We start from the raw sequence: 12,711 nt of genomic DNA, 5'->3' as shown, positions 1-12,711 counted from the left end.
TATAGTGGCGGATAACGGGGGCAGATACGTGATGGTGAGTGGCAAATTACAGGGAGAGATGGTGGTGTTGGTAAACGTGTATGCCCCGAATTGGGACGATGCCAATTTTATGAGGCGAATGCTAGGACGCATCCCAGACCTAGAGACCGGAAAGCTGATAATGGGGGGAGACTTTAACACGGTGTTGGAACCAAGGCTGGATAGGTCGAAGTCCAGGACTGGTAGGAGGCCGGCAGCAGCCAAGGTGCTTAAGGATTTTATGGAGCAGATGGGAGGGGTGGACCCGTGGAGATTCAGTAGACCTAGGAGTAAGGAGTTCTCGTTTTTCTCCTATGTCCATAAAGTCTATTCACGCATAGACTTTTTTGTGTTGGGTAGGGCATTGATCCCGAGGGTGAGGGGAACGGAATATACGGCTATAGCCATTTCGGATCATGCCCCACACTGGGTAGACTTGGAGATAGGGGAGGAAACAAGAGGGCGTCCACCCTGGAGAATGGACATGGGACTAATGGCGGATGAGGGGGTGTGCTTAAGGGTGAGGGGATGCATTGAAAAGTACTTGGAACTCAATGACAATGGGGAGGTTCAGGTGGGAGTGGTCTGGGAGGCGTTGAAGGCGGTGGTTAGGGGGGAGCTGATATCAATAAGGACACATAAAGGGAAGCAGGAGAGTAAGGAACGGGAGCGGTTGTTGCAAGAACTTTTGAGGGTGGACAGACAGTATGCGGAAGCACCGGAGGAGGGACTGTATAGGGAAAGGCAAAGGCTGCATGTGGAATTTGACTTGCTGACCACAGGCACTGCAGAGGCACAATGGAGGAAGGCGCAGGGTGTACAGTATGAATATGGAGAGAAGGCGAGCAGATTGCTGGCACACCAATTGAGGAAAAGGGGAGCAGCGAGGGAAATAGGGGGGGTGAGAGACGAAGATGGAGAGACGGAACGGGGAGCGGAGAGAGTGAATGAAGTGTTTAAGACATTTTATAAAAAATTGTATGAAGCTCAACCCCCGGATGGGAGGGAGAGAATGATGGAGTTTTTGGATCGGCTGGAAATTCCCAAGGTGGAAGAGCAGGAAAGGATGGGATTGGGAGCACAGATCACGGTAGAAGAAGTGGTGAAAGGAATTAGGAACATGCAGACGGGAAAGGCCCCGGGACCGGACGGATTCCCAGTTGAATTTTACAGAAAATATTTGGACTTGCTCGCCCCGCTACTGACGAGGACCTTCAACGAGGCAAAGGAAAGGGGACAACTGCCCCCGACTATGTCAGAAGCAACGATATCGCTTCTTTTAAAGAAGGAAAAGGATCCGCTACAATGCGGGTCCTACAGACCAATCTCCCTCCTCAATGTAGATGCCAAGGTCTTGGCCAAGGTAATGGCAATGAGAATAGAGGAATGTGTCCCGGGGGTGGTTCATGAGGACCAAACTGGGTTTGTGAAGGGGAGACAGCTGAACACGAACATACGGAGGTTGTTAGGGGTAATGATGATGGCCCCACCAGAGGGTGAAACGGAGATAGTAGTGGCGATGGATGCCGAGAAAGCATTTGATAGAGTGGAGTGGGATTATCTGTGGGAGGTGTTGAGGAGATTTGGGTTCGGAGAGGGGTATGTTAGATGGGTGCAGCTGTTGTATAGGGCCCCAGTGGTGAGTGTGGTCACGAATGGACGGGGATCGGCATATTTTCGGCTCCATAGAGGGACAAGGCAGGGATGTCCTCTGTCCCCATTACTGTTTGCACTGGCGATTGAGCCCCTGGCGATAGCGCTGAGAGGTTCCAAGGGATGGAGGGGAATACTTAGGGGAGGAGAAGAACACCGGGTATCTTTATATGCGGATGATCTGCTACTATATGTGGCGGATCCAGCGGAGGGGATGCCAGAAATAATGCGGATACTTGGGGAGTTTGGGGATTTTTCAGGGTATAAATTGAACATGGGGAAGAGTGAGCTGTTTGTGGTGCATCCAGGGGAGCAGAGTAGAGAAATAGAAGACCTACCGTTGAGGAAGGTAACAAGAGACTTTCGTTACCTGGGGATCCAGATAGCTAAGAATTGGGGCACATTGCACAGGCTAAATTTGACGCGGTTGGTGGAACAGATGGAGGAAGATTTCAAGAGATGGGATATGGTAGCATTGTCAATGGCAGGGAGGGTGCAGGCGGTTAAGATGGTGGTCCTCCCGAGATTCCTTTTTGTGTTTCAGTGTCTCCCGGTGGTGATCACGAAGGCTTTTTTCAAAAGGATAGAAAAGAGTATCATGGGTTTTGTTTGGGCCGGGAAGACTCCGAGAGTGAGGAAGGGATTCTTACAGCGTAGTAGGGATAGGGGGGGCTGGCGCTACCGAGCCTAAGTGAGTATTATTGGGCCGCTAATATTTCAATGGTGAGTAAGTGGATGGGAGAGGAGGAAGGAGCGGCGTGGAAGAGATTAGAGAGGGCGTCCTGTAGGGGGACCAGCCTGCAGGCTATGGTGACAGCCCCATTGCCGTTCTCACCAAGGAACTATACCACGAGTCCGGTGGTGGTAGCTACACTGAAGATTTGGGGACAGTGGAGACGACATAGGGGAAAGACCGGAGCACTGGGGGGGTCCCCGATAAGAAACAACCATAGGTTTGCCCCGGGGGGAATGGATGGGGGATATGGAATGTGGCAAAGAGCAGGTATAACGCAATTGAAAGATCTATTTGTGGATGGGAAGTTTGCGAGTCTGGGAGCGCTGACCGAGAAATATGGGTTGCCCCAAGGGAATGCATTCAGGTACATGCAATTGAGGGCTTTTGCGAGGCAACAGGTGAGGGAATTCCCGCAGCTCCCGACACAAGAGGTGCAGGACAGAGTCATCTCAAAGAAATGGGTGGGGGACGGTAAGGTGTCGGATATATATAGGGAAATGAGAGACGAAGGGGAGACTATGATGGACGAACTAAAAGGGAAATGGGAAGAAGAGCTAGGGGAGGAGATTGAGGAGGGGATGTGGGCAGATGCCCTAAACAGGGTAAACTCGTCGTCCTCGTGCGCCAGGCTAAGCCTGATTCAGTTTAAGGTATTACACAGGGCACATATGACTGGAACACGGCTCAGTAAATTTTTTGGGGTGGAGGATAGGTGTGCGAGGTGCTCGAGAAGCCCAGCGAATCATACCCATATGTTTTGGTCATGCCCGGCACTACAGGGGTTTTGGATGGGGGTGACAAAGGTGCTTTCGAAAGTAGTAGGAGTCCGGGTCGAACCAAGCTGGGGGTTGGCTATATTTGGGGTTGCACAAGAGCCGGGAGTGCAGGAGGCGAAAGAGGCCGATGTTTTGGCCTTTGCGTCCCTAGTAGCCCGGCGCAGAATATTGCTAATGTGGAAAGAAGCCAAGCCCCCGGGGGTGGAGACCTGGATAAATGATATGGCGGGGTTCATAAAGTTAGAGCGGATTAAGTTCGTCCTAAGGGGGTCGGCTCAAGGGTTTACTAGGCGGTGGCAACCGTTCGTCGAATATCTTGCGGAAAGATAGATAGGGGAGAACAAAGAAGGCAGCAGCAGCGGCCCAGGACTTGGGGGGGGGGGGGGGGGGGTGGCCTGAGACAAGGCAGTTGCCAATTAGGGCTAGTTTTTATTTTTTGTTATTTAATATTTATTTATTTGTTGTTGTTTTTGTTTAAATTTAAAAAGGTCATTATTATCTGTATTGTTATAATGTTGTGTAAAGGATGCACAATGTACTGTGTTGGTTGACCAAAAATTTTCAATAAAATATTATTTAAAAAAAAAAGTGAGGTGTTGAGGCAGATAGGTTAGCGACTAAGACTTATCTAGATGGACACATGAACGGAAGGGTATAGAAGGATACAGGCGGTTGGTCTTGATAGGACACGTGATTGGCGCAGGCTTGGAGGGTTGAAGGGCCTCCTCCTGTAATGTTCTTTGACAATCCAGCCATCCCCAGAATCAGTCTGGTGAACTTTTGCTGCGCTCTTTCTATGACAAGTATGTCTTTTCTTGGATATGGAGACTACCACTTTACACAATACTCCCAAGTGTGGTCCCACCAAAGCCCTGTGCAGTTGTAGTAATGATGTGGAGATGCCGGCGTTGGACTGGGGTGAGCACAGTACGAAGTCTTACAACACCAGGTTAAAGTCCAACAGGTTTGTTTCGATGTCACTAGCTTTCGGAGCGCTGCTCCTTCCTCAGGTGAACCTGATTCACCTGAGGAAGGAGCAGCGCTCCGAAAGCTAGTGACATCGAAACAAACCTGTTGGACTTTAACCTGGTGTTGTAAGACTTCGTACAGTTGTAGTAAGACATCCTTGCTCCTGTACTCAAGTCCTCTTGCAATGAAGGCCAACATACCATTTGCCTTCATAAGTACTTGCTGCACCTGAATGCTTACTTTCAGTGACTGGTGTGCCAGGACACCCTTTGTACATAAACATTTCCCACTCTATCACCAATGAAATAATACTGTGCCATTAGGTTTTTCCCACTGAAATGGAGAACTTCACACTTGTCCACGTTATACTGCATCTGTCATGTATATGCCCACTCACTCAACTTGTCCAAATCACCTTGAAGTCTCTTTACTTCCTCCTCACCACTCACAATCCCACCTAGTTTTATCCTGTCAGCAAACTTGGAAATATTACACTTGATTCAGTCATCCGAGTAGTTGATATATGTTGTGAATAGCGGGGACCCGAGAACTGATCCCCACTTTCACTGCCTGTCACTCTGGAAAATACCCATTTATTTCTACTATGTCTGCTAACCAATTCTCAGTCCATGCCAGTATATTACCCCCAATCTTGCGCGCTTTAATTTTGGACACTAACTTCTTCTGTAGAGCTTTATCAAAACTTATTTGAAAATCCAAATACTCCACATCCAATAGTTCACCCTTATCTATTCTACTAATTGCGTCCTCAAAAACCTCCAGTAGGTTTCTCAAACATGATTTCCCTTTCATAAATCCATGTTGACTTGGTCTAATCCCATTGATATTTCTGAAGTGAGTTATCACAACCTTTATAATCGAATCAAAGTTAGTGAAATTTCATGGTCACAATTATTGAGACTCGCTTTCAATTCCATATTTATTGAATTTAAAATCCACCAGCTGTGGTGGGATTTGAACCTGTGTCCATGGAGCATAACCTGGAGAGATGATGAGTTCAGTGACATTACCACCAACTCCCCATTGATCACCCTGCCGGCAGCATCGACTTTCCAGAGACCGAGATACCCCTTTTAAAGGGCACTGCAACACTAAAAATTAGCACACACCCCACGGGCACGGGGAACCCCCTCACCCCCACAACAGCGCTCCCCAGAGGAAGCACTGCCTCAAGCCAGGCCATTTCACTCTCCCTCTAGGGGCTGTACTTACAGTGAGCCCCCAACATGGTCTCTTTTCCTGCTTCATGCAGCACCAGACCTGTTGTAAACCACAGTAGCACAGTGGTTAGCACTGTTGCTTCATAGCGCCAGGGTCCCAGGTTCGATTCCCAGCTTGGGTCACTGTCTGTGTGGAGTCTGCGCGTTCTCCCCGTGTCTGCGTGGGTTTCTTCCGGGCGCTCCGGTTTCCTCCCACAAGTCGCAAAGAACATGCTTGTTCGGTGAATTGGACATTCTGAATTCTCCCTCTGCACCCGAACAGGCGCTGGAATGTGGCGACTAGGGGCTTTTCACAGTAACATCATTGCAGTGTTAATGTAAGCCTACTTGTGACAATAAAGATTATTATTATTAATGATTATTATTATTAACCTCGCTGACGTGTCTGCGTGGGTTTCCTCCGGTTTCCTCCCACAGTCCAAAGAGGTGCAGGTTAGGTGGATTGGCCATGCTAAATTGCCCTTAGTGTCCCAAATGGTTAGGAGGGGTTATTGGGTTACGGGGATAGGGTGGAAATGAGGGCTTAAGTGGGTCGGTGCAGACTCAATGGGCCGAATGGCCTCCTACGTTCTATGACGTGAGGGGGGGGAAATCCGAGTGGGGAGATGCTGCAGAAGGGAAGCCTGTCATTGAATTTAAACGTATTTAAATAACGAGAACCTTATTACATCAATGGCAGGGGTGATCGCGTCACAGGTACTCGCCGGGAAGAATCTCGCTTTTTGGGCTCTCGCAGGATTTTGCGCCAACATCGCGAAATCCCGGCATTAAACCCTGGTTTGAATTCAATGAGGAAAAAGAATAATGGTCTTGACGTCAGTGATAGTGAAATTGTTGGAAAAGATTCTGAGATAGGACCTATGCACATTTGTAAGTGAATGGTCTTATTAGCAACAAGACAGCATGGTTTTGTACGAGGGAGGTCATGTCTCGCTAATTTAATTTAATTTTTTGAGGAGGTGACAAAAATGATTGACGACGGAAGGGCTGTGGATGATGTCTACATGGACTTTAGTGAAGCATTTGATAAGGTCCCTCATGGCAGGCTGGTGCAAAAGATTAGATCACATGGGGTCAGGGGTGAACTAGCTGGATGGATTCAGAACTGGCTTGGCCATAGAAGACAGGGTAGCAGTGGAAGGATGTTTATCCGAATGGAGGGCTGTAACTTGTGGTGTTCCGCAGGGATCAGTTCTGGGGCCTCTGCTCTTTGTAATATATATAAATGACTTGGAAGAATACGTAGCGGGTCTGATTAGCAAGTTTGCGGATGGTACTAAGATTGCAGGAGTTGTGGATAGTGATGAATATTGTCAGAGAATACAACAGGATACAGATAGGCTGCAAAATTGGGCAGAGAAATGACAGATGGAATTTAACCTGGACAAATGTGAGGTGATGCATTTTGGTAGATCCAATTCAGGTGGGAGCCATAAAATAAATGACAGGAGCATAGAGAGACCGAGAGATCTGGGTGTGCAGGTCCACAGATCCTTAAAAGTGGCAGCACAGGTGGAAATGGTGGTAAAGAAAGGATATAGCATGCTTGCCTTCATAGGACGGGGTATCGAGTATAAAAGCTCGAAAATTATGTTACAATTATATAGAACGTTGGTTAGGCCACATTTGGAATGCTGTGTCCAATTCTGGTCACCACACTACCAGAAGGACGTGGAGGCTTTGGAGAGAGTACAGAAAAGGTTTACCAGGATGTTGCCTGGTATGGAGGGTATTAGCTATGAGGAGAGATTGAATAAACTGGGATTGTTCTCCCGAGAGAGACGGAGGCTGAGGGGCGACCTGATAGAAGTTTATAAAATTATTCGGGGTATAGATAGGGTGAACAGCTGGAGGCTTTTTCCCCGGGTGGAAATGACAATTACAAGGGGGGACAAGTTCAAGGTGAGGGGGGAAAGGTTCAGTGGAGATCTGCGGGGGAAGTTTTTTTACACAGAGGGTGGTGGTGGCCTGGAATGCACTGCCAAGTGAGGTGGTTGAGGCAGATACATTCGCGACCTTTAAGACTTATCTGGATAGGCACATGAACAGACGGGGTATAGAAAGATACAGGTGGTTGGTCTGGATAGGACACGTGACCGGTGCAGGCTTGGAGGGCCGAAGGGCCTGTTCCTGTGCTGTATTGGTCTTTGTTCTTTGTCCCTAAAGTTCCTATGGAAATTCAGCGACATTGAGTTTTGACAGGATGAGAATCACCAAGTGATTTTTGTTTCTGATAGGTTGAAATTCAATTTCCAGATAAAGTACTTAATGTCCAAGGCAAAGATGATCCCATACTATTGTATAAAGACAGTGAAAGCCATGTCAAAAGACATTCCAAGTTGAGTAGAATTTGTATTTCATTGTTTTGGTTAAGACAGTTTTAATACTGCCTTCTTCCAGGCAATGTCCAAAGTAGTGGGGGTGAGGGTGGAGCCATGCCCGAAAGTGCCGGTCTTCGGGGTTTCAGACCAGCCAGATCTATTCCTGGGGAGGAGGGCAGACGCCCTTGCCTTTGCCTCCCTGATCGCCCGCCGTAGAATCCTGTTCGGGAAACGTTAACTAACTTGACATCCACAGGAACAGAGAAAAAGGAGAATACAGGCAGAGGACGGGAGGGCCGGCTGAAGCGGCAGCGTGCACAAGAAGACAACGGCGGCGAAATCCGACCGGGAGAAGCGAGGGGCAACACCAGCACCAGACCCACTCGACGATTGCCCTCCGGAAGTGCCTCGCCGGCACAAACGGATGCCTACTTACATATATATAGATATATCATATCTGTGTACATAACGGCAAAATATACTCTGCAAAAATCCAATAAAAAACATTTATAAAAAACAAAGACAGTTTTAATATACCAGCACACTCTCGTCTTGACCTGGTTATGATTGTTGCAGATGGAAAAGCTTAACATTTCCTTCATGTTACTTGATTTCTTTGTGGCACATTTTATCTTTTCTCCCATCTCTGCCGTACACTATGGTAATTTTGGTGTATTTGTCCATCGTTTATACAGTTCCCATTTAAAATACATCTGTTTCTACTATTTTAACACAGGAAATGTCTGATAAAAGTGTGATTGAACTGCAGCAATTTGCCAAAAAGAACAAACCGAATCTTCATATTTTGAACAAGTTACGAGATGAAATGAAGAAATTGGCACGGGATAGGGTAAATATTTTCACTTTTCAGGATGGTTAGGAGGGAGTGCTACCAAAGGTTTGAATCCTGCTGGGCATGTTTCTGGATTTTTGGTTTGTGCTGCTCTTGTATCTTGTTTGCCTCCAGCGGTTTCTGTCCTGCCAGCTTATTTTTTAAAATAAATTTAGAGTACCCAATTATTTTTTTCCAATTAAGGGGCAATTTAGCGTGGCCAATCCACCTACCCTGCACATCTTCGGGTTGCAGGGACGAAACCCACGCAGACTCGGGGAGAATGTGCAAACTCCACACGGACAGTGACCCAGAGCCGGGATTGAACATGCCAGCTTATTCTTTCAATCTTTAGCCATTTGGCCATCCTTTGTTTGAGCCTTGACGATGAGCGTCAAAAGTGCGGTACAAAGTCTGGTACTGCCCTCCCCTGACATCTTAACATACTTTGAGGTTGTTTTTTCAAACAAAATTTATACAATTGTCATTTGTTTCTTTCTCTGCCCCACAAAGGAGGAAACTCGGAAGAAGCCGAAGATGACAATAATGGAATCAGCACAGCCAGGCAGCGAACCTCTTTGTACTGTTGACGTGTAAAGCACTGCAAAATGGAGAGCAATAACGCACTGGAGAAACTCATCCTCAACAATTTTTTTTGTTACCACCTTACAGAACTTATTACATTGTGAAATGCAGGACAATTTTTAAAGGTTTCCGCCACCCCAGCTCGGCAGTGTACCTCTTTAATTATGATTAGCGTTTTGCATTGCGACAGGGCAATATTACTGAACTTGAACCCCGTGCCTCTATTTCAGGAATGGGCACAAGACTAATTGGAAGATTGAGATTATATTGGGTGACATTGTTGCCCCAGAAAACAACTTTTAGGTTTTTGAACATTTTAGTTTGTCAGTTAAATTTTAAAGGAGATTTAATGGCCCAATAGGTTCCCTGCATCTGCCAACTACAGAATGGCCATTAAATTGTCACTGTGCACTGATTTGTTGGATAGTTAGACCCAATGGGGGTAACCTTCTGGAAGACGGTATACTTTTCATTGTTTACGTATAGACTGATGTCAGTGAGAAGTTGCTTTCAATACACACAATTTAAGCTGTTCCTTTTAATATGAGTTTTTCTTTTTGTAAACAAATTTTAAGCAATTTATCAAGGAACCTTGTCGGGAAGCTACTTGTTTTAATGAAGTGACACTTAACCATTATTGAAGAAACACATAGTGTTTATATATGCAGATCGTATGAATGAAGGGTTTTTGGAACCATAGATTTATATTGGAGAATTTGGAGCTTGGGTTACTGGCATTTCAACTGAATAACCTTTATAGGTGGTAATTATTACTGAAAGACTCATAAATCAGAAAACAAATGTGACTATCTTGGCCTCTTAATACATGGACACAATGGCTTTTTAAACACTTTTTGTAGTAATTGTTTTGTGACTTTTATTTTGTTACGGGGGTCTGTTAATATGCATCATTTTTATATGTAATTTGGGTCAAGTCGTCTGGATCCTCTATAAGTAAATACAATGCATGTGCGAGACTACAAGATCCTGTTGAATAGCTTGCGGTGTTTGGCTTCGACTCTCCACTTCTGTCATTTGGTACGAATACAGAATGTGTATTTCTGTGAGTGCAGTTTAGTGTAACTCGTGCCAAACTGATGTTCAGCTTTGGAATTGCATCAGAGCTAAAGTTGCAGCTATCTTGTGTTTTCTTCTGATTCTGCTTTGCAATATGTTTAAGACCAGATCGTTCAAGTTTGGACAGTTCCAAAATCTCATCAGTATTTTTTTGGTAGGAGCTTTAACGATGTTGAAGCTGTTGTCGACATTTGTTCATTGTTTTTAATTGTAGTCTGGCCCACTGTTTCAGTTGGAACAAATCATTAATGATGCAAACAAACAGGTTTGATTTGTCCCACTGCTAGAAGTAGAATTGATTAAGAAAAAGAATATAATGTTCCTCCACCTATAGTTTAATTTATTATCGGGCATGCAGATCGGAGGTTTTCATATAGAAGTTTGAATTAGTTCTCATTGTCTTATGCTTTGTGTTGGGAAATTATTTTCCTTTCAACAACTTAATTTTACCTCACTTAAACCCAGGATAGCAACCTGAAGGAAACAAAGTACCATGACTGGCTCCAGTGCATTCTTGGTAATGTGAACCAAAGCTTAATAATAGTGTCTTATGCAAACTGACAACATTTTTTTAATGCTTGCTGCAGGCTGCAAAAGTAGCAGAGAGAGGGAAAACAAGATTAAAAATTTGCAATAACTGCTGGAACAAAAACAAAACTAATATTTAAACGGCTGTGCACTGTCATTTTGTGACGTTATGTGTTTTAAATGTTTACTACTTTTCTCTGTTGAATACAACTTTTCTTGCCTTTGCACATGAGCACTAGTGCTGCTGCGAGAGAGTACAGATTGTGGTTTTGCGAATTTGCATTTGTGTGATCAACTAAAGTGTGAATTGAAATGGAAACTAATTGTCTTACCTTCATCTTAATTGATTTGTACCTTTAACATTGCTATTTATGTGTATGGATTGTAACTTGTCAGTATATTATACTCAATATGGATCTCATTTTTAAAAATTAAACCCACCTACTCATTTTGCTCCTTAGAAGGTAATCATGAAGTATAGGATTGTAATTTGACTGCCTTTTTTTTTTCATCCATTGGAAGCAAAAATTATTATGGGTTGTACCTTTATAGGGCATAGCTTCATCCTCGTAAGCATGAGTCTGTCTTATTGGTGCATCATTGTGTAAATGGTATTATTCTGGGAAGAAAAACCAACAGGCTTGAAAAGGTGTTGAACTCTCATTAACTATGTGATAAATCACTTCCAGGATTCAGTAAAACATTTACTCTTAAATGCATGTCAAGTACGTAATGGATTTAAATGTTCAATCAAAATGGGGAGGTAAATATTTAAAAATAAAGTAATTTTTAATTACATGCAATAGCCCTCTAACACTCCAAGAAAGTTATCGATGTATTACGCAATCTGTAAAATTTGGAAACCGAGTGAGAGGCAACGTATTTTGTTTTTAATCTTCCATTTGTTTTGTTGAAAGATTTTGAGGACTTGACCTCACTTTAAATGTAGCTCTCATTGCAATTACTACTGTTTGTGATGTCTGAAATTTATTCCAGCAAAGCTAATGGTATTTTGTATGATTGAAGTGTTTCAAATGTGACTCCTTACAAACTGGCATAAAGCAAGTTAATTTGTGAGTATTGAAGCATTCATGGAAAGCTGAATTCTCATTGGAAATATTCTCGAGGTTTGACTTTTGTTTGGTATCCTGGACTCCACTACCTAAACTCTATTTCAGTCATGAAAGAACACTCAGCTTCCCTGATTTACTCATCTTTCCTCAGACTTTTGTTTTATTTCTTCATTAACTGATTATGGTCTTATGCTGTGGTCTGTTTAAAATCAAAGTTTCAACACTATTATTCAGTCAAGTAATCTCCAGTGGCTAGTGAATGAAGTTCCTCAAATTGAAGGGCAAATTTTGTTTTTGTTAGGAAAGTTAATGAAGTCAGAGTGTTTCATAATTGTGCAATTGCATTACGTGGAAGATTTGATCTGGAGTCTTTTTTGAAACAAAGAGCATAATATCCAGTTCACGGTGTGCCCTGTGTTTTTAAGTAGTTTGTGTCTGATTAGGGAACTTGCAGTGCAAGGGTGGTGCTGCACTAATGATTTGTACATTGTGTGCAGTTACCACACTAACTGCTATTGTAAGTGGCTTTCAGGCTTCATGTACATGTCCTTTGGCCTATGCTTGCTGCAACCTGCACAGCCATCTGGATGTTTGTGTGTGGTCCTTTACGTGTGACACTTTTTTTTTTGCTCTGTAGTTTGAAGCAATAAAGTTTGATAATTCATTATAAAATGTTTGTTCTTTCCCTGGCCCTACATTTTTTATTAAACACAATCCCTTGTGCTTTCATATGAAACTTTTAGCAAAATCTAGAAGCTTGCTAAATGAACAGTAGAAATATGTAGTGGAACCCTCTGGTTCACACATCCTTGTAGGTTTGGATTAATTTCTTAGGTTGCAACCAACATCAGTTAAACTTGGATCTTAAACTAGAAATTTGGTTTTATGCAAGTCGAGTAAGA

The 12,711-nt window shown here is 44.1% G+C and overlaps 1 protein-coding gene across 2 annotated transcripts in view; it reads left to right on the top strand.

Moving 5' to 3' along the window:
* The window catches only part of dgcr8 (DGCR8 microprocessor complex subunit), a 127,115-nt gene extending 114,634 nt beyond the window's left edge, over window positions 1–12,481 (top strand). For both annotated transcript variants that reach the window (XM_072470684.1, XM_072470599.1), the window contains exons 13-14: window positions 8,451–8,564; window positions 9,060–12,481. In XM_072470684.1, the coding sequence (XP_072326785.1) occupies window positions 8,451–8,564; window positions 9,060–9,143 (198 nt within the window). In that variant the 3' untranslated portion in view covers window positions 9,144–12,481. The remainder of the gene's footprint in view (window positions 1–8,450; window positions 8,565–9,059) is intronic.
* Window positions 12,482–12,711: the final 230 nt, after the last annotated feature.

This window comes from Scyliorhinus torazame, chromosome 1 (assembly GCF_047496885.1).
Source record: "Scyliorhinus torazame isolate Kashiwa2021f chromosome 1, sScyTor2.1, whole genome shotgun sequence".
NCBI lineage: Eukaryota > Metazoa > Chordata > Chondrichthyes > Carcharhiniformes > Scyliorhinidae > Scyliorhinus > Scyliorhinus torazame.
Note: the sequence above shows the minus strand (reverse complement) of the source record. Positions and strands in the feature narration are given on the sequence as shown.